Source organism: Leptidea sinapis, chromosome 10 (genome assembly GCF_905404315.1).
Source record: "Leptidea sinapis chromosome 10, ilLepSina1.1, whole genome shotgun sequence".
NCBI classification, from domain to species: Eukaryota; Metazoa; Arthropoda; class Insecta; order Lepidoptera; family Pieridae; genus Leptidea; species Leptidea sinapis.
This window is the reverse complement of record NC_066274.1, coordinates 8,102,142-8,123,654: the sequence shown is the minus strand read 5'-3', so window position 1 is coordinate 8,123,654 and position 21,513 is coordinate 8,102,142. Positions and strand designations below refer to the sequence as shown.

At 36.2% G+C, this 21,513-nt stretch overlaps 1 protein-coding gene across 1 annotated transcript in view; it reads right to left on the bottom strand.

Moving 5' to 3' along the window:
• LOC126966639 (insulin-like receptor) overlaps positions 1 to 21,221 on the bottom strand; it is a 138,258-nt gene extending 117,037 nt beyond the window's left edge. Inside the window, exon 1 of the mRNA XM_050810799.1 lies at positions 21,148 to 21,221. Within this exon, the coding sequence (XP_050666756.1) occupies positions 21,148 to 21,163 (16 nt within the window). The 5' untranslated portion in view covers positions 21,164 to 21,221. The remainder of the gene's footprint in view (positions 1 to 21,147) is intronic.
• Positions 21,222 to 21,513: the final 292 nt, after the last annotated feature.

The window sequence follows — 21,513 nt, the reverse complement described above, 5'->3', positions numbered from 1 at the left end:
CAGGTTAGCTGTGTTATTTTTTTTATCAAAATATGGGACCAGACGAGCTAGCTAGCTAGCTAGATGGTAATTGATACGCCCTGCCCATTACAATGTAGCGCCGCTCAAAATTATTGAAAAACCTGAAAATTCTGAGCGGCACTAGAACTGCGTACGTTACCTTGAGACATAAGATGTCAAGTTTCATTTGCTCAGTAATTTCACTACCCATATTATATTTATAAAATTTATTCCAAATTCAGGAATTCTATAAAGAACAATATTCTGAAAATGGGGAGGAAAATGCAAAATATAATATAGTATTTTAGCGAAATTTCCGCAGACGTAGCTGCAGACTAACACTTGTTTTATAAAAGAGAGCCATCAGTCGAGGTTCAGGCGGCGGCCGGCAACAAGAAAGCCAATCGACACCCAACACCGCGGGTTACGAGTCAAGTTACTGTGTCACTATACGCTACTTCCCTTACTAATGGATCAATTGCTTATACAAAATACTCATTTTACATCAGCCATCGACTAGCTCGGGGATCACTTGACCAACCATCAAGTCCCTGCCATTACGGCGCATAAAATAATACATAATAATAAAATTACAATTTAAAATTGATAAGTATAAAATAGTTATGATGAACTCAATTCTTTGATTAATTGGATTGGTCTCCGCAGCGCTCCAATTAGATACCGCACTACCTAAGAACGATAGCTTTTTTATTACGGCAACTATTAGATGCTTGTGTGCGTGACATATTGACACTCAATGGCATCTTTCAACATTTTTAACATACGCTTCGTGTTATTTTACATAGGAATTAATCAAATACAAAATAATTACAGATGATATGTGATCCCAGTGTCTTTCTCATTTATTTTAGTATTATTTTTACAAACTTGGCGTTGCGTACAGATGTCGCTTCATTGTGTGTCTTCTACCGCATTTATCACGGGGAATGTTCCGAAGAGCTGTTTAACCTGATTCCTGCTGCCGAATTCCACCTTCGCACGACACGCCACAAGTTAGGATATCATCCTCACCATCTGGATGTGTGGCGGTCCTCCACAGTTCGGTTTTCAAGGAGCTTTCTTCCACGTACTACAAAGCTGTGGAATGAGCTTCCTCATGCGGGTACCTTCAAAAAAAGCGCGTACACCTTCCGTAAAGGCCGGCAACGCTCCTGTGATTCCTCTGGTGTTGTAAGAGATTGTGGGCGGCGGTGATCACTCAACACCAGGTGACGCGTACGCTCGTTTGTTCTCTTCTAATTCTATAAAAAAACAAACTTTTACTACTCAACCCGGCATCTTAGTTTCACGTATTAGCAAAATTTAATAATAATAATAATAAATGTAATGTGGCACGTCCACGGCAACAATTTGCAATCATATAACGTTTCCAAACATATAATATCACGGACCCGGTGCACGGATGTTAAGAGGTGAATTGTATATATATATTCATATTATGTCGAAAAAAGGGTCTCAAAATAATCTCAAGGACGGATTGCACCGAATGTACGCAGGATTCATCATATAAAAAGTCTTAACGCTTTCATTCATCGCTCAAGATTCGGGGCCTACACAATATAGCAGGTATTACGAACTATTGGGTTGTTTGAAAATACATTCATTAATTATATCTTTGATTTTAGTTGTTATTTTAGTTTTTTTTTCTTCTAATATCGGCAAGAAAGACGGACTAAAAATCGGCGAGGGTAAAAGTATAATAGTATCAAAAAAGTAAAGTAAAGCTTTGTTACTTTAAAGTATTTTTTTTGCATTGTGCTATAGAAACAAAGGTGTATAAATCTAATAACTTCCATCATCAATAAATCAAAAAGAACCCTGTTTGATTTATTTATGACTAGCTGACCCAGCAACCGTTGTATTGCCATATAAAGTAAAAAGAACAAAAAATTTTGGGGTAAGTATAAAAAATAGATGACGACCGATTCTCAGACGTACCAAATATTAAATCGTACATAAAATCTACCAGCTATATATAGGTAGCTAAAATTAAGTTTTTTTTTCCTCCGGAGAACGATATTAAGATTCTAATTAGTTATTCATGTTAAACTATTCTTTCGATTTTATTTGTGAACGACGGGGGACACATCAAAGGAAAAACAAAATTGTTGTTTTTATTTAATTCCGAACATTTTCGAATTTATTCACCTTTTAAACCTTCTCTGGACTTCCACAAATAATTCAAGACCAAAATTAGCCAAATCGATCAAGCCGTTCTCGAGTTTTAGCGAGACTAACGAACAGCAATTCATTTTTATATATATAGATGGAACGATGGATGATGAACTGTTGAATTTTTATTTTATTTATTTACATAAATGTTTACATACCAATATACTTATAACTAGCATCAGAAAACCACAAGGGTTTGTAATATCTGCTAACAAAGACTTAAATGTGTATATATTATATTTGTTTTAAGTGACTTAAAAAGTATGATTTCAGTTTTTTATTAATATTACGAGGACTTATAAGGTCACGTTCATCAGTGGGTAATTTAATTAGGCGAGGAACTAGGTAACCAGTGGGAGGCTCCTTTGCACAGGATGCCGGCTAGATTATGGGTACCACAACGGCGCCTATTTCTGCCGTGAAGCAGTAATGTGTAAGCATTACTGTGTTTCGGTCTGATGGGCGGCGTAGCTAGTGAAATTACTGGGCAAATGAGACTAAGCATCTTGTCTCAAGGTGACGAGCGCAGTTGTAGTGCCGCTCAGAATTTTTGGGGGTTTCAAGAATCCTGAGCGGCACTGGATTGTAATGGGCAGGGCGTATCAATTACCATCAGCTGAACGTCCTGCTCGTCTTGTCCCTTATTTTCATTAAAAAAAAAGCATTCGTGCGTTCGTCATAACTATTGAGCGCACTTGGGTTGAATTAGATTGGCCATGCACAGAGGATTGTTGAAAGTATATTGACGTGCCTGTAAAGTTCGACCTAGATGTAGTACTCCACGATCAGATCAGGGATGTATGAAGACAGGTGGGCTTGAATGATTGAACATACATAGTTCATCTCACATTCGTAATACGAAATATATTGAACACATCTAATTAATTGACATCGAATAGCTTATATTTGATAGAGCGACATCTCAAGTCAATTTCCTAATATGCAAATATTGAGGTTCAGTATATTATCAACTGTCAAGTAGAGCCTGTAGGTGAAGCCACAACCTGAGAGTTGAACAAGACATATCAAGATTTATGAACGTTACGTCACTCAAACGGTTGGCTTATTGGAGGAGCGCTCGGACTGAACCCGAAAGGTCGCGGGTTCGAGTACCCGCATCGTTCATAAATTTTGTTTTCAAATTTAAATTGTGTAATTAATCCCAGAAATAAGGGTTATCAATTTAAAAAAATAACAAATTGATTACATCTAATTGTATTTAAAAAGGACCTAGTACAGGTCCAGTTCCGTTAAAAACAGAAGACCACACGTGCAGCTTTATGTAACTGGAGTCAAAACGTTCAAAACAATCTTTAAAATAGTTACATTTCATTCAAGGTACCTGATACGATTTTCTTGTACATCCCGCTTAGATACAAGAGTGCTGCTATTAGGGTTGACAACTGGGCTATTGAGTGTTCCACGTAGGATATATGTTAGGTGAAGATTTAATATTCACCTGACAAATTTAAATATTTTTATTCAAAATAAGATATGACAGATACATCACTTATTGAAAGTCAATAACTACCCAATCCAAAAAGAATGCGTCAGACCTGAGAAGAATGGGCGCAACAAACTCAGCGGGCTTGTTTTTCCAACAAAAAATATATTTGCAAATTAATATTGTACAATTATACTGATTATTTGATAGCCTGAGGGCGGTCGCTCCATTCCCAATCTGTGGAATCATTAAGAAAGTCATTTATGTTATAGTAACCTTTACGACACGAAACCTTTTTTGGGCAATTCTTTTTAATTTCGTAATACTTTAGTTTTAAAAATTCTCAGGGTTCTTGTTGTAAAATCATATAAACAGTTATGACAACCGGCCATGCTTCCTCACTTGAACAATGTCTGAAGTCAAAATCCATTTAATTTACTTTTATCCGTTTAATTGCGATTGTGGTCCACACTCCGTGCTGAAGAAAATGACTCAAATTTATTTCATATCTTGAGTATCGGTTGTCTTTCTATCTCGCCTCGGACTACAGCCAACAGTCTAATACAATAAGTATTTTTTAGTTTGCCTCAATACAAGGTTACGCATGATTTTCAAATATTTAAATATTTCATAACACTAATGACTAATCAATATTAAAAGACTTAACTAGACTATCAATATAAACGAATTTATTTCAAAAATATTAATTTTAACGATGCGCACTGTTCACATATTTGATCGATATACCTATAATAATTTATTATGCCTCTCGAACTTAACTCCGCCACCGAAACCACACAGGGACGATTTAAGGCTTGTCGACACCCGGCGCGGACTAACAAGCACAATATCTGCCGAGTGCGCTAGTAATAAAATATCAAGTTAATATATTAATATTTTTGGACATAATCAGCTGGACTGACAAGTGGCAACCCTAGCGGAAAGGCGTGTTGTTAAAATGTTTCCCGTGTTTTCATTGCGCCGTGGCGCGTGGCATTTGTCAGGCTAGTGCGCCGGGTGTCGCGCTCTCAGTATTCGGCACAGATAATAGACATAATATATACACGCCGTCTATATACTCAACGGCCTTGTGTACGCGGAGCTTGAATACAACATTCATCAAAATCAAATATTTTTATTCAAAATCAATGTCAAAAACTGCCACCCATTCAAAATAGACTCAGACCTGGGAAGAACGGGCGCAAGAAACTCAGCGGGCTTTTTTTTATATAAAAATATGGATTGCAATGTGATATCGTAAAATAAACATTTATAATTAAAGAGCCTGAAGGTGTTCGCTTAATTCCCAGTCTGTGGTATCATTAAGAAAATCGTATATGCTATAGTAACCTTTCCCACACAAACGTTTTTAAACAATTCTTTTAAATTTCGTATACCACATTTGTTTTGTACATTTTCTGGGATCATATTGTAGAAGAATGGTGATCATGAAATATAAGCAGCTGTGTTGTTTTCGAGGCTTTCGTTGGGATGATATTGTTTGTGATAAGAAGGAATGAGAGAGAAAGAAATTCACGGTGCCACTCAGGATTCCTGAAAACTCTGCAAGCGCGGCCGTCACCTTGAGTCTGAGACGCAGGATTAGAGAAATTCCACGCCCCTCAAGTCGAATCACAAAGAGTAATTGCTCACTACTGCTTGTCGACACAAAGGAATTTATGCAACTGCGGACTTCTTAGTAGTTATAATAATTAAGTAAATATTTAGAAACTTGAACTACAATCAAAACTTATTCACACAGCAGATATATTTATTAAAAATATTCTTACGATAATAAAGTTATCCCAAATCCAGCCGTCTTACCGTAACGAGACTTATAATATCGCAACGCGAACTAGGCATATTAATTGAACATAGATTTTTTTTTAAATTTTATAAAAAATAATAGAAAATTAGAATCGTATTTTGAATAAAAATATTTAAATTTGAATCATCATCGTTAATGTGGTTACTGACAAACCTATACTTCCTCTGGAAAATGGAGCAGTACAGCTATTGTGGCAAAAAGATTTAGAGCTACCCTTGCTACTTTGGCGGTTCAGGCCTAAATCCAAAAGGCGAACGAAAAATTTGTCTGACACTGTTTGGTAGTATTTCAAATTAACAACCTCAGATCATTTATACGTACGTATGTATTATCTAGAGAGACTGCGAAAGATGTGTAAACGTCGAATAAAAATTGAGGTTGACTGTTAACCTCTATTTTAAGCAATGCACGCATTCTACAGTAATAAACCTGGCGTATTTTCATCGGTCGTCTAACAGCAAATGTGTATTCAAAATGCCGCCTCCAACTGTATTTATACTCAAAGACAGTCCCATCGACTGTCGCAATCACATTGCAATACACACAAATATAACCAACGAGAATATATAATATACAACAACTATTCTCATGGGAAATACATTGTGAAAAAGTGTTGTGAAATGTACGTCAGCCGGTGAGTTCAGAGTACAGTGGTCGTGTGATTCGGTGAATGAAGCGAGAGTAGGTCGCCCGCAGCCGTTTGTCAAAACCAATAGATGTTTTTCTCCGTGTTGCGACGATTCGTACACGTCAACGATACAGACGTACCGGCATGATTAATGACTCTACAACTCGGTACAACGCCGTATTTAACGCAAACTGAAATAGTCTTTAAGTTTTTTATGGCGAGACTAGTTTATGAAATAGGGGAAACGCAGTTGCGCTAGCGACCAATCAGGGTCACCTTGGTGATAACCGGCGCCCATACTCTTTTGCAAAGACAAAAAAGCGGCCAAGTGCGAGTCGAACACGCCCATAAAGTTCTTGTATGTTAACGATTTATGACATATTAAAAAAAACTACTTACTAGATCTCGTTCAAACCAATTTTCGATGGAAGTTTGCATGATAATGTACATCATATACAACGTGAACCAGAAAGGGTATAACATCCCTTCAATGGTACGTTATTTGGGTCATATGCAATAGTATGGTGATGTTTAAGTTTTAATAAAAAAAAAGAAAAAAATTCCCTACGAAATAAAAATATTATTTTTCAATTTCTTTTCTTAAACAACCCTAACTTTTAAAGAGACTGCCAGTTTTAGGCGGGTCCTTTGTTTATAAACAGAATGAGGTCACCTACCTATGGACTTAAACATAAACAATAATCTATGATTAAGGAGTATGCATACTACATGAAATGTGGCTTGTGTCTATGTATTTATTCATTCATTTTTTACTGCCTGTTATTGCGAAACAAATAAACAAAATAATAAATTACATAACATTACACCGTTTCACATCTGTATTCCTGAAGGGTTAAAGGTGTATTTTTTCCACCCACGTTTCACTGTTTAATTCTCACGTAATAGGGGGCGAGCATCTACATTTCTGAAATATGGGCTGCTAGTGAGAAATTTCCTACGAAAATCTCAATAACTGCCCCATTCCATACCCAGGCCGGGTAGGAAACCCGGTTCGGGAATGGAGTACCAATTATTAATACGAGGATGGTCAAAGATCCATATTTGACAAAAAAAATCCGTGAAGAACAATTTATTAATAGGAGTCTATTAGAATTATCTTTATTGGATAAAAAATTGAATTAAAATGTCGTCTCATTTGCCCAGTAATAACAACAGCTACAGTGCCATTCAGACCAAACCATAATAATGCTTACAAATTTTTGCTTCACGGCAGAAAAAGGTGCTGTTGTGGAACCCATAATCTACAATTACAAATTTGGAATTATTTTCAATGTAACTTGAAGAAAACTTCAAATAATTCTACATTGAAGTGCTTACGTAATAACTTATCAAAAACGTGAACTCATTTAATTTCGAACATAATAAACAAATCTTGAATTAAAAATGGTGCAGTGCATAGGGTGCCTTTAGAATAGACATTTACACACACACAGAACAGTAAATATCGTGTTTCAAAGCACAATTCAAAGAGTATTAACGCAGAAATGCCAATCTTTTCAACCTAACATATTTAAATAAACACAAAATGTTAACATATTTAAAAAACACAGTTACAATTACACTAGTTTTTATCTTTTAAACGTGTTTTATTTAAATGTGTAACACTCGCGGAAATCAGAGTAAATACTAACATAACATAGTTTCATAATTAGATTAGAATTATCTATCTTTATTGGGTAATACATAACTACAGTAAATACAAATTTAGAAGTATTTGCAATGTCAGCTAAAGCAAATGCACATACAAAATAACTTTGTCTTCATGGCAAAATGAGAACACAAATTGCTTCACAGCTGCAATGAATAGTAGGTGTTTTACTATTATCTGATATTATGTCACATCTACATTTTTCATCTGTTTTAGGTCAAAGAGAGGTCAAAAAAACAGCTGATTAGGGCTGAGGTAATCATAGTTTTTGCGAAAACTTAGCAATTTAAATATTGTATTAAAATATAATGCTAATTAATTTCTGACTTCACATAGTCATTAGAGATGACCTAAGGAATGTCTGGTTCAAAGCATAGTATACCCATTTAGTTTCACCTTGTATATTTTTTTAGTTTTAACATTCTCTTATTTTAGAAGTTACGGGGGGGGGGGGGGGAGGAGCGCTCGCGCAAACTATTCAGTTTAGAAAAAAAAAATATAATAGAAACCTCAATATCATTTTTGAACACCTATCCATAGATAGTTCTAAGTATCAAAATTCACCGTCAAAATTAATTTTTTGTTGTTTTTTTTTGTATGAAAATCTTAATGCGGTTCACAGGATATATCTACTTACAAATAGTTCTTATAGTTTCGGAAAAAAGTGGCGGTGACATACGAACGGACAGACAGACAGACATGACGTATGATGATGTTGAATTTTTAACGGTTCCGTTTTTGGCCATATGGCTACGGAACCAAAAAGTCACAAGGGCAATATTGCCACTCTTCTGAGAAAGTTTTACACGTTTCTTGAAGGCCATATACATTGTCCAAACTATGGAAGGAAGTTCGTTAAAAAATTTGAAAGGATGCCGTTGATACTGCGTGTCTTATGTTAACTTGCGATCCAGCCGCCGTGGGCTCGAGAACTTCGTAGAACTGTTGATCTCCTCGTACGCCACATTACATCATCATTTCAGTCGGAAGACGTCCACTACTGGACAATGGCCTCCCCCAAAGATCGCCATGACGATCGGTCCTGCGATTTTTTTTTTTACATTAACATAATTTGGGCTAGTGTCCTCCGGTAAGCAATTAATGCCTGTATTGAAAGACACCGCTCTTCCTCCATTTCAATTTTTAATGTAGAATATTTAATTAATAATTACCTAATAATTTAAATTAAATAAAATGATATATATATATATATATATATATATATATATATATATATATATATATATATATATATATATATATATATATATATATTTAAATAAAATAAAAAAAATAATTTATTGGTGCAAAATAAATGTGTGTTGTGTGTTTGTGTTGGTGTGCGGACAAGCGCGTATGTGTGTGTTTCCTGATGCCCTCATCAACCAACTTATACCGGCGATCTTGGCCAGATGGGTCCATCCACATTACATATTTCAGCTTTACTTCAATATTATTACAAATGTATACTTAATGAATACACAAACATAAAATGTCTTCATCTTGCTCAGATAAACACACTAATCTGGTATTTAATTTAAATTATTTCGTCATTAATTAGAATATTGTGAGACATAAATATAATGTTTGGTTTTTTATTTTTTACTATAATGTCATTAATATTTACCAATTTATTGCTATTCAATTTGGGTTATTATAAGTTATACTTAAGTCTTAACCCTTACATAAAAAACTTTCGAAAGTAACATCGAAATATGGGACGCTACAAATGATAGTTACTAAGCATAAGACACCCTGAAGAACATTTTTGAAGTGAAAGCTAACTTAGAGCACTTTATTTTGTAGATATATAATGAGAATAAGCTGTCACGCTCGGCTGTGTAACTTTGGTTCGGGTAAAGTCGGCTCGAGCTGACTAAGGGAGGGCGATTGGTCAGAGCAAAATTGATACGCAATTAAAATTACATGTATTGTTGAAATTATAACCCCACCCCAAATTATTACCCCAGTTATATTTCATATTAATTAACCTCGATTTGATGCAGTTTTCATTTCTGTCGTGAGGTCTTTGAACACGGACAAACGGACAAGTGGTTCAACTGCTGGAAAGCCACAAATTCAACTCATGGACATCTGCAACATGTTAAGTCTCATTTGCCCAGTGACTTCACTAGCTACGGCGCCCTTCAGACCGAAATACAATAATGTTTACATATTACTGCTTCACGGCAGAAATAGGCGCCGTAGTGGTACCCAAAATCTATTCGGAATCCTGTACACCGGAGCCACTGGTAATACTGGTTATTAATTGACATTGGATTAACTATCTCTAGAATCTAGATATTACCACTTTACAATTTTACAATTAATACAATACCGACATACTTTGAAAGTTTGCAACAATAATTAACTGATAATCCAGTTACAAGGTACTTAGTACCGACATTGTTCTCGGCTAAACCGCCGTGTACAAACAATTGTTAGAAAAGTAACCGGCGAGCCGTGTAATTACTCCATTACTAGATCATTATGCCACAAGTATTTTAAATTTTTAATGAAAAAAAGTAGATTGGCAGCGAATATGGGCGGGAGACGGGAGCGCATGTGGCGACTGGTGGCTACTTTTTTTTTTTTATGGAAAAGGAGGACAAACGAGCGTACGGTTTGTGTGAAGTGATCACATTCCACATTCACTTGCAACAACAGAGGAATCACAGGAGCGTTTCCGGCCTTTAAGGAAGGTACATACGCGCTTTTTTTGATGGTACCCATGTCGTAGTTTACACAGGTTTACGAGAAATTATTTTGAAACAAATTATTCGTTTAAAAACCAAACCAAACCAAAATACAATAAACGAATATTTAAATAGGTTTATAACTGCAAAATTACATTCACATAAAAGCAAAACATGTACATTATGTATACCTTTTTAATGTTATTGAAGATGATTTTCTTTTACTATTACGTTGCGCGCGAACAACGACATCTAAAAATAAAAGTTTTCAGAAATTTTCTGACGTTTGCGACATTAATTATTTTTTTTTTGTTTCTTCGTCCATTATTAGGACAGGCAAAGGGTTCAAGCCAACACAGCCGTATTCGTTAATATTCAATAATTTATATAACGACAATTACAATATTGTTCTTTCTACAAACGTAGAATAGCGCGACGAATAAATAATTTCAAGGATTTGTTTTGTTACGCCAAAGAAGTATAACTTCTTGCATGCATACATAAGTATACACACACTTTTTTTTTATTTTAGAAAGTGGAATTCATTGGAAACTGTCCATTTTTTCCCACGACACCACACGGTTTTTTTTGTACGAATAAAACATGAAATCGACCTATTATTTTACAGCTTTAATAACTGTTACATTATACTGCATTAACGTAATGACATTTTAATGTAAAAGATATTAAAATCGCATGGGTAAAATATAACTCAGTAAAAAAAAATATATGAAAACAAAAGGAATTATATTGTTACTCAGTAGATCATTAAGATGCTCAAGCTGTGACACATTAATACCATTTAGCAATAAACAGTTTGTTTTTTATGAGAAATTAAAAAAAATATATAATGTTCACATAACTTTAAGATTACAAGATAACACATTAATATCAATTAGCTGTCAATAATTCTTCTTCGTCAAATATTGACTTTGATCCACAACACACAAATAAAAAACACACTTAAACAAAAAGATTGCTATTTAAAATTAACATCAATTCCCGCCTTATAGACATTACAGATGAAAATTATATAAATAAACAAAATCTTACTTCGCAAATTGAAGAATGGAATTATTTTATCAAATTAATGCATTGTCATCGGTCCTCGAAAAATCTACGCAGTTTGAACGAAAGCTGGCCGTTTAAAGTGGGTCAAATTCGAGCCCAAATCAGTCGGTTACAAACAGACATACATACAGGTCAAGCTAATAAAAAGCGTGTATTTTCTACAAAATTGTAATAAGAGATTATGCTAAGCTTACACTCAGCTTAGTTTTATGTAAGTCAAGTCTGAGTAAACCCTGAGTAGGTACGCTCTATAGATCTCAGCCTAAGTACGAGTTCCAGTGGGAGGCTCCTTTGCACGCATAGGATGCCGACTAGATTATGGGTACCACAACGGCGCCTATTTCTGCCGTGAAGCAATAATGTTTAAACATTATCGTGTTTCGGTAAGGTAGTGAAATTACTGGGCAAATGAGACTTAATATCATAATATGTCTCAAGGTGGCGAGCGCAATTATTGTAGTGCCGCTCAGAATTTTTGGATTTTTCAATAGTCTTGTGTAAAGGGCAGGGCGTATCAAATACCATCGGCTTGAAGTCCTGCTTGTCTCATCCTTTAAAAAAAACCGAGCGACAGTGTGGACTTGTGATATTATCGCGTACGGCGTATCATTACACGCTCCGGTGAATTCGGCGGAGTTCGTATGATAACAGGCGCCCGAGTGTTGTGTTGAATGTTGCGTGTCGAGTGACGTCGGCCCGCTCCCCTCCGTGGCCTCCTCGCGGAGAATCACCAACAAACATTGAAACAAATAACAATCCGTACAGAATTCGATAACGAACGGATTAAAGTCGTGATATTATCGTATCAAGTTCACAACACGTGGCCGCGACTTGCGACCGGCTCGGTCGTACGTGCGGACAGCATGTTTCAATACTGGCATGAAAAATGTACTCGACCCATGAGGCCCCACGGTCAGGATCAACGGCCGCGGATGTTTTTGCGAATATCCGGCCCACTAACGGCCGCCTGAGGTTGTTTACGTTGATCGTGTACTTCAATAACAGATACGCTGATCGCAAACACGATTCCAACGAGCCTCTTCATCATACGAAGATATTATAATCATACATATTATCTTTAATATATATCTTTAAACGAGCAGTTCTTGTATATATATATATATATATATATATAAGAATCTCAGAAACGGCTGCAACGATTTTAATGAAATTTAGTATACAGGTGGTTTCGGGGGCGATAAATTGATCTAGCTAGTTTCAATTTAAAAAAATGTATGAGAAACTGCTGCATTAACATTAGAATACAAAGGTAAATTTCGCCACTATATACAAGACTATAATAGCTCAGTGACTATGGGACATTGGGTGTTCCGGAAAGCAGAAGGCCCCGGTTCGAATCCAGATGTACTCTTCGTTTTTTTTGTTCAAATCCGAGCAAGGCTCGGTCGTCCAGGTACTGCAATTATTAGATTAAAGATAGCATCATTTTGGCCGCGTATACGCTCCTCTAGCAAAAAAAATATTTCTACTTTGAGTACTAGAACAATCCCATTCTTAAATATTGGTTAAATGTGCATCATAGTAACAACCATAAATAGCTGTAGATATAGAATGTCTTTAGGCACGTTATGAAAAAATAATGAGAGTGAAATTTTAATATGCGCACGCATCACTGTAACACAAGAGTAACAGGTTGAAGTTGGTTCCTAAAATTTTCTGACGTTTGCGTCATTGTTTTTTTTTTGGATTCTTCGTCCATTATTAGGCCAGGCAAAGGGTTCCAAGTCCATAAATTCATTATTTAATAATTAATTGTCAGAGCCATTTTTTTTCATCTTACTAAAAACGTAGAATAGCACGAAGAATAAATCGTTTTAATGATTTTTGCTTCGTTAGGCCAAAGAAGTATCTTAAGTATAAGAAGTTCTTGCGTGCATACATAAGTACACACACACTTTTAAAATTCAAATTAATATCTTAAATTTTCACAGATAGTTGTTATTCTTAAGTAATTTTGACTGATTGTACTTATTGTAACAGTGACTTTAAAAGTACGCAATATGGATGTGTCTGAAATAAACATTTATTATTATTATGATAAGTTGGGGACCAAATTGGGGAAGTTTTGAGAAAAGGAGAGGTTCGAAGCACCCGCGACCAGCGAGCATGTATGAAAAGAGTAATGAATGTAGAGGAAGCGTGTGAGGTTTGTAAGGATAGAAGGAGAAGCAAGTGGTGTTCTATAGTCTCTGCCTACACCGATGTGAACAAGGCGTGAGTATGTGTGTGTGTGTGTGTGTGTGTATTATGATAAGTTGAAAAGACATACAGAGTTATATGAACGTTATCTACTACAGAGAGTATATAAATAAAATCCAATAACAATTTAAAATAAATGTGGTGTTTTGTTTACCAGATACCGGGAACGGAAGGTCATGCGCCAACGCAACGCCTCTACGAATTCACAGAATTTATTCAAATTAAATAACTAAACGACGTGCTTACGTTCGATTTTTTAAGCGAAAACAATTCTATCATCGTCGCTAGAAATAATGAATTACACGAGGGAGCGTAACGTACCGAATATTAATTATTGTAACAATTGAGTGTCGATTCGAGGCTTTGTAGTGAAAGGAGGAAAATTGATAATGAGATATATCCCCACCATCTGGATGTGTGGCGGTCCTCCACAGTGCGGTTTTCAAGGAGCTTTCTTCCACGTACTACAAAGCTGTGGAATGAACTTCCTTGTGCTGTGTTTCCGTGACTATATGACATGGGTACCTTCAAAAAAAGCTGTACACCTTCCTTAAAGGCCGGCAACGCTCTTGTGATTCCTCTGGTGTTGCAAGAGAATGTGGGCGGCGGTGATCACTTAACACCACGTGACCCGTACGCTCGTTTTCCTCCTATTCCATAAAAAAAAGAATTTATATTAATGTATTATTACAATTATTACATCGCTTAGGAATTATTTGAATATTGTGCAATCATTTATATTAGTAGTTACAGTTCAGCTTCGTTTGTCTATACGCTAATATATTGTAATTCTTTGATATAAACCGTCAATCTAATGAACACTAGAAACAGTTTCCCCTCTCACTTGAGGAAAGAATCTATGTACCTACTGAGGCTAAGCTCGAAATAATCATCCATAATTAACGAAATTATGGGAGTTGATCAAAACCTATAAGATTTTATATCGATACGTTAATCGAACGGTTGGCTCAGTTGGTTAGAGCACCGGCACGGAACGCCGGAGGTCGTGGGTTCGAGTCCCGCATTGTTCATAAAATTTTGTTTTTCAAATTTTATTTATCCATAATTAAGGTTTAGTGTGTTACAAACAAGTTACTAATTTGTGAGAACAGACTTACCACAATCTTTATACTAAATGACATCTCTTTAATAGTAATTAGTAATAAATTTATGTAAAACAAAATGTTTTATAATGTATGATAAATATTTTCTTCCCACAACAAAACATAACTTCATTATTCATAATGTACTTAATCACTGTGTTATTGAAGTTCCGACATTTGGTTCAGTCGAATCAAAAACATGTTTTGCATTTTATGCTTATCAAATATTTTTATAATTGATAATTAAAGTTGCATCTACTTGAGAGTTGACATTTACGACCTTACAATTAAACTTCGTATAAAGTTATACCTGAGAATAAACCAAGAATATGCTAACCCCCTTATTCATAATGGTCCGCTAACTTAAAATAGCCGCTAAGGAGTGTTTTTTCTCATTCTGACTTAGGTCAATAGAAGAAGACAGAGTGAGAATTAGCATTGCTTTAAGTTAGCAGACTATTATGAATAAGGGGGTTAATCTTTACAGATAGACGTTTTTCTTATGATTGGTTTATTCGGACGTATAACATTTCCCGCGTTTATTTGCAAGGCTGCTTGACATTCGGCAAACTTCAGAATTATCATTGTATTGACAGTGCTGTCAGCGATATAGTCAACATTTTGCATAAAATTCTTGTTTTATTCGCAGCTGTAACTTTATACCAAGTTTATTTGTAGGGCTGTTGTTTTTATACAGGATATTGCCTTGTATATTCTATATTCATGAATAGTAAATGTACCTATTTGTAGATATACAGGGTGTTCCAAAGTTATGGGACATGAAGGGAAAGTACCTTAAATATCGAAGATAGGCTATTTTACTGAAAGAAGACTTTATGTTATTTTTAAAAGTTAGTACTACTTCATTCAAAGATTTTCTAAAAATTACTTGCCTGTATATAAGTTTTGACGAGTGTAAAATAGCATAATTCGAACTCATTCCAACTACTTAGTACATCTCATATTTCTGTAAAGACTGACGACCCATATAGACCAGTGGTTAGTGACCCTCCCTACTGAGCTGGAGGTTCCGGGTTCGAATCCCGGTAGGTTGAAACATTCATATGATGAATATGGATGTTTATATCTAGTTATGTATGTTTAGGTAATTACATTGTATTATATATCGTGGAAATGTTTGGGAGAGGCCTTTGTCCAGCAGTGGACGTCTTCCGGCTGATGATGATGATTAAATATATCGTTGTCTTGCTCATAGTACAGGCTATGCCTAATTTGGGGCAAGATAATTTGTGTAAAAGTGTGTCAATTTAAAAAAAAAGATAAGTAGGCAGTCAACAAGGATCATTCCATTAGAACGGTATTGCCAACATTGCGCGCTCACTCGCACTAAAGAATCTTACAGGAGACTTTTTTTCTTTCCGTACGGAAATGCTGTTAAGATTTATTATTATAATTTTATTTCATAAATACGTAAATGTGAGTTTATGAGCAAAATATCTGATGATCATAGGATAATGTTATAATAATGATAGCCTTGTATAAATCAATAAAATGACACAGTCATCGTAAATTTTTGGAATCTAGAAAATCACTGTTTTTCTATTTTCTGTTTAAATTTAGAACAATAATGTTAAAGCACGGGAGGATCTATAAAGAATAATCTGTAGGGCCAGAAGTCACAATATAAAATAATAATAATAACTTTATTTCCCAAACATTACAATAATTAATAATAGTATTACATGTAAAAAATATATTTCTAAATTATATTATTAATTATTTACATACAATACAGGGAGCAAAGACAGCTAAACTAGTATGAACTGTGTAAAAGATGCATAAATAAAAATATGGTGGATATTCACATGTCTTTACCATGCGCGAGTCACGATAAAATTTTCCATTGATACGCAAAATTTTATACGGCAGAATGTAGTTGGATTGTTTTGACGTAAGACCATACACGAGTTACCCATACCGGTAAGTCAGCGAACTTATAAACGGTTTTATTGCCAACTCATGAGGTAATCTGTCGCCTAATGAATTAATGACGGCGAATTGGCTGTAAACAACTGTCGACGAAACATCTAATATATAAAATTCTCTTGTCCCGTAACTTGTTTGTTACATAACATCTGAAGCGATTTGTAGGAAATTTTGTGTGCATATCGAAACCAAATTAAGAAAATCTCAGACGGTAGGTCTGAGGTCCAGCATCCAAGTCTAAAATTTGCTATAAGTATGTGCGTGACTAATTTACGAATAACTCAATATCGCGCCAAACGATTTCAATGATTCTTTTTTATTGGAAAGGTTATACTTCAAAGGTAGTTTTGGATAGAGTTTGGTTAGGTTCTGATTATGGGATCCACGACAAAGTAACGGAACTCTTCAATTGTTACTATTTATTATAATTTTTTTACTTTTACGAATTTTTTACTATTTTCTGGAAAATGTTGTGACTCCTGTAATAAGTACACATCTAAGAATGTGTGTTTGTATAGATTAAAGTATTTTTTATATCTATTTTTTTTTTATAAATAAATTCTTAGGAGCGGATTAACGATACTCGGCCAAATCTACTTTATACTATCCGGATATTGGAGTCAACTACCGCAACCTCGTTTTGGTCAAGTAATTGTCGTAGTCGAATTTGATGATCAACGGAACTCTTTAACGACTTACAGTAAGGGTGAATGCGATCTGTGGCAGAATTTCTAACTGTCTGTAATCAAATTGCGTTTACGTTCATTGCTGCATTGCCAAATTTAGTAGATCTTCACATATTTAGACAAATTATTAGTTAGTAGTGTACTTAAGATTCAATAAAAATGATTTTAAATAGTGTTTTTGAAGTCGTTTTTTTTTTGTCGTAAATTTTTAAGTAATTCAGCTGCTTGTATTCATAGTGATCTGTTTATCGTACTAAACGTCCGGCAAATCATCTCGCGATGTTAGCGGAGTTTTAATATGTTTTGTGAGCGTGTGTTGTATATAGAAGGCGCACGGTACACAGCGCGTCTGTTCCCACGCGAGCCGCGTGCGCACGTCACTAACTCACAACACCGACCGCGAAATGCAAACACGTCACGCTTAGCGCCGCGTCATTTATCGCAATCTTTAAAAAATTGTGAGAACTGAACTATGAGGCGCGCTCATACAGAATTGTTCATAGCGAGCAGCGTGCCACAGGTTGTAACGCCATATCGGATTGTACACTCGCGCAACATAGTACATTAAAGAAAATTTAATATATACTTTCACAAAAATCGTCACCTTTTTGCTCTTAATAGTGATTTTCATTATTATAACACTAGAAGTAAGGGATCGCTTGTAACTAATTCTAGTAGGCTTCATAAGATACATAATAGCTATAAGGGTAGTAAATGTAGGTATACACTTTTATAATAAAGTCCCAGCCTTATTTATAATTTAAATGTTTTATTAAAAAATGGCTTTGTCGTTAATCCTACTACTCCACAGCTGAATATCTAAGTTATCCGACAGCCTGGGCCTAGATTATGATTATTTTATAGCAATAGCAATGACCGTACAATATTTTATATTTCATTAAAAAGAGCGCAAATAATGCTGGGAGAGTTTCTTGCGCCTTCTCCTTTCTCTCAGAGAACCTTATGTTTCCGAAGCGGTAGTAGCGTCTAGTATATTAGAATAAACATTAAAAAGAATTCTAAAGGAATCAATTTTGAGAAAATAAATGCCTTTTATGCAACACCAGCAGCCCGCCGCGTGAGGTGTTTCTCCGCAGTGCGGTTTTCAACACACTTTCTAACAAACTATGGAATGCATGAAGTTCCAAGTACGACCTAGATATAATCAAAAATAGTGCGTAACTGCTTAAAAGGTCAGCAACGCTCCTGTGTTATAAGAATATGGCGGCGGTGATCACTTATAATTAGCGTACGGGTACGCTCACATCAGGGCCGTGCATTCCATATATGCCCCTCAGCATTGCCTACCTCGTTATGAAAGTATTAAATAAAATAAATAAATACAGTTACTCAATATATAATAAAAATAAAATATTCAATAATAAAGTTAATTTGATTAAGTTTAATTTGCTTCCGTTATTCTATAACCAAACTTCTATTGAACACCGACTCATTTAATATTTCCTTACGCTAGATACATACTACATTCGTACGGTAGGCAGTCCCAAAAATGCCTATACGACGCAACGAGTATTTCATAGATCGTATTTAGACAAGTATTGGTCACAGTTAAACGATATTCAGCAATGTATGGGCGGCTAGGTAGGCATGCCTACTTACGATTTGTAGCGAGATAAACCGATTACCCCACATCTGTATCACTACCTCCATATTAGGAGTTTATGGCTATTTCAGTTTTTTGTCTTCGTGAGAATAGTTTCGTCATTAGAGTAAATAGGTATATTCATTGATTAATAATTAGTATTTTACTTTTATTATAGTTCACTCCATCATCCGTGACCTATTGCTGAGTATTGTTTGAGTTATGAGTTAGAGTGCTGATGCTATTGATTCACAAGAAGACGGCAAAACGCCAGGTGGAGGCTTATTCACAAATGAACTTCTAAAACCTCTCTCGATACCACTGCAAACCATTCTATTTTATTTTATTTTACAACTTTAGGAAACTTACAGCTAGATACATATTACTATTATACAGCAGATAGCTATTTACAAGTTTTCACAAATAATAACTATTTATTGTGTATAGTCGTTTACCTACAACCTAAAACTGTTCTGTCTATAATTACCTTTTTCTGATTGTATTTCAAGTAGATTGCCCCGCCTTTGGGAGCTGACAGTGGTTCGTAAGCCAATCTGCTCTAGCAGTTCTGCACAGTTAACTCTACCGTTTGCTATATTTAGTATATAAGTAACGTCTGCAACACGTCGCCTTTCTTGGAGAGGCAAAAAATTAATTTTTTTACAGCGTGACATGTAATTATGGTAATAGTTTTTTGTACGGAATTGTAAGTAACGTATGAATCTTTTCTGTATTGATTCAATGCGATTATTTAATATAATAATGCAATTATAAACTGGATTCTATACTTGAGATGCGTATCCTAGATGGCTACGAACGTAAGCACAGTATAATATTTTCATTAGTTTAATTGATGTTAGTTCAGAACACATCCTTATGATAAACCCTAATGTTTTATTAGCCTTAATAATTAAATTGTTTATGTGTAGATCAAATAGAAGCTTTGAATCAAAGATAACTCCGAGATCTTTAATGGATGATACTCTTGTTATTCATGTTCCAGATATTGAGTAATTTTCATGTATGACATTCTGTTTTCTAGTATATGTGCAAATAAAGCATTTTGAAATATTGAGTTCTAATTTTTGTTCTGCAGAATAACTAACAAATATATATAGATCAGTTTGTAAAAGTTCAGCGTCTCTACCACAATTAACCGGGCAAAGTATTTTCATATCATCGGCGTCTAGTATTATTTTGGAATGTTTAAAATTAGAGTATATGTCATTTACGAAAATATTAAATAAGAGGGGGCCCAGAATGGATCCTTGTGGGACTCCTGAAGGAATACACATAGTAGCAGATTTAAAACCATTTAGAACAACGGCTTGACATCTATTGGCGATATAAGCTGAAAACCATCGATATAAGTTGCCTCGAATCCCTATTAGTAGTAATTTGTCAAGAAGAATAGAATGGTCAATTCTATCAAATGCTTTCTTAAAGTCAGTGTATATGACATCTACTTGGGAAGGCTCCGACATATACTTTGACAGTGTTTCAGTGCAAAGAAGCAAATTCGATGTGGTTGATCTTCCATGAAGAAAGCCATGTTGATTTTCACTAAATATGTGTTTTAGGGCAAATTTAACTTGCTTGTGCACTATTTTTGGAGGGTACTCACTTCCAGGCGCCAGCATCTCCAGCGCCTGCGCCGGCTGCGCCAGCAGCTGCAGCCGGCGCAGCCACGCCGCTGGCCCCCGCATCATGCGGTGCGCGCGAGTCGCGTGATGTTTTATATAATGGAGGGTACTCACTTCCAGGCGCCAGCATCTCCAGCGCCTGCGCCGGCTGCGCCAGCAGCAGCGCGCACGCCAGCAGCTGCAGCTGGCGCGGCCACGCCGCTGGCCCCCGCATCACGCGGTGCGCGCGCGCCGCGTGATGGTTTATATAATGGAGGGTACTCACTTCCAGGCGCCAGCATCACCAGCGCCTGCACCGGCTGCGCCAGTAGCAGCGCGCACGCCAGCAGCTGCAGCCGGCGCGGCCACACCCCTGGCCCCCGCATCACGCGGTGCGCGCGCGCCGCTTGATGGTTTATATAATGGAGGGTACTCACTTCCCGGCGCCAACATCTCCAGCGCCTGCGCCGGCTGCGCCAGTAGCAGCGCGCACGCCAGCAGCTGCAGCCGGCGCGGCCACGCCCCTGGCCCCCGCATCACGCGGTGCGCGCGCGCCGCTCGCAGCGTCCGCGCCGCATCGCACGCACCCCCGCGCCCTCTGCAACCACCGACATGTTATCATTAAACTGGAGCTTCATGAACCGAATACTAATACCGATACGATATTTGGACAGAGAGATCAAAACATGGTTTCAGAACTATTCGGCAGATAATTTGGTATGTTTTTAAAGTGATCACCCTCACTTCTAGGTGCATGTTTCATCATGACTTACTGAAACGTGGCTAGTGGATGGTATAATGAA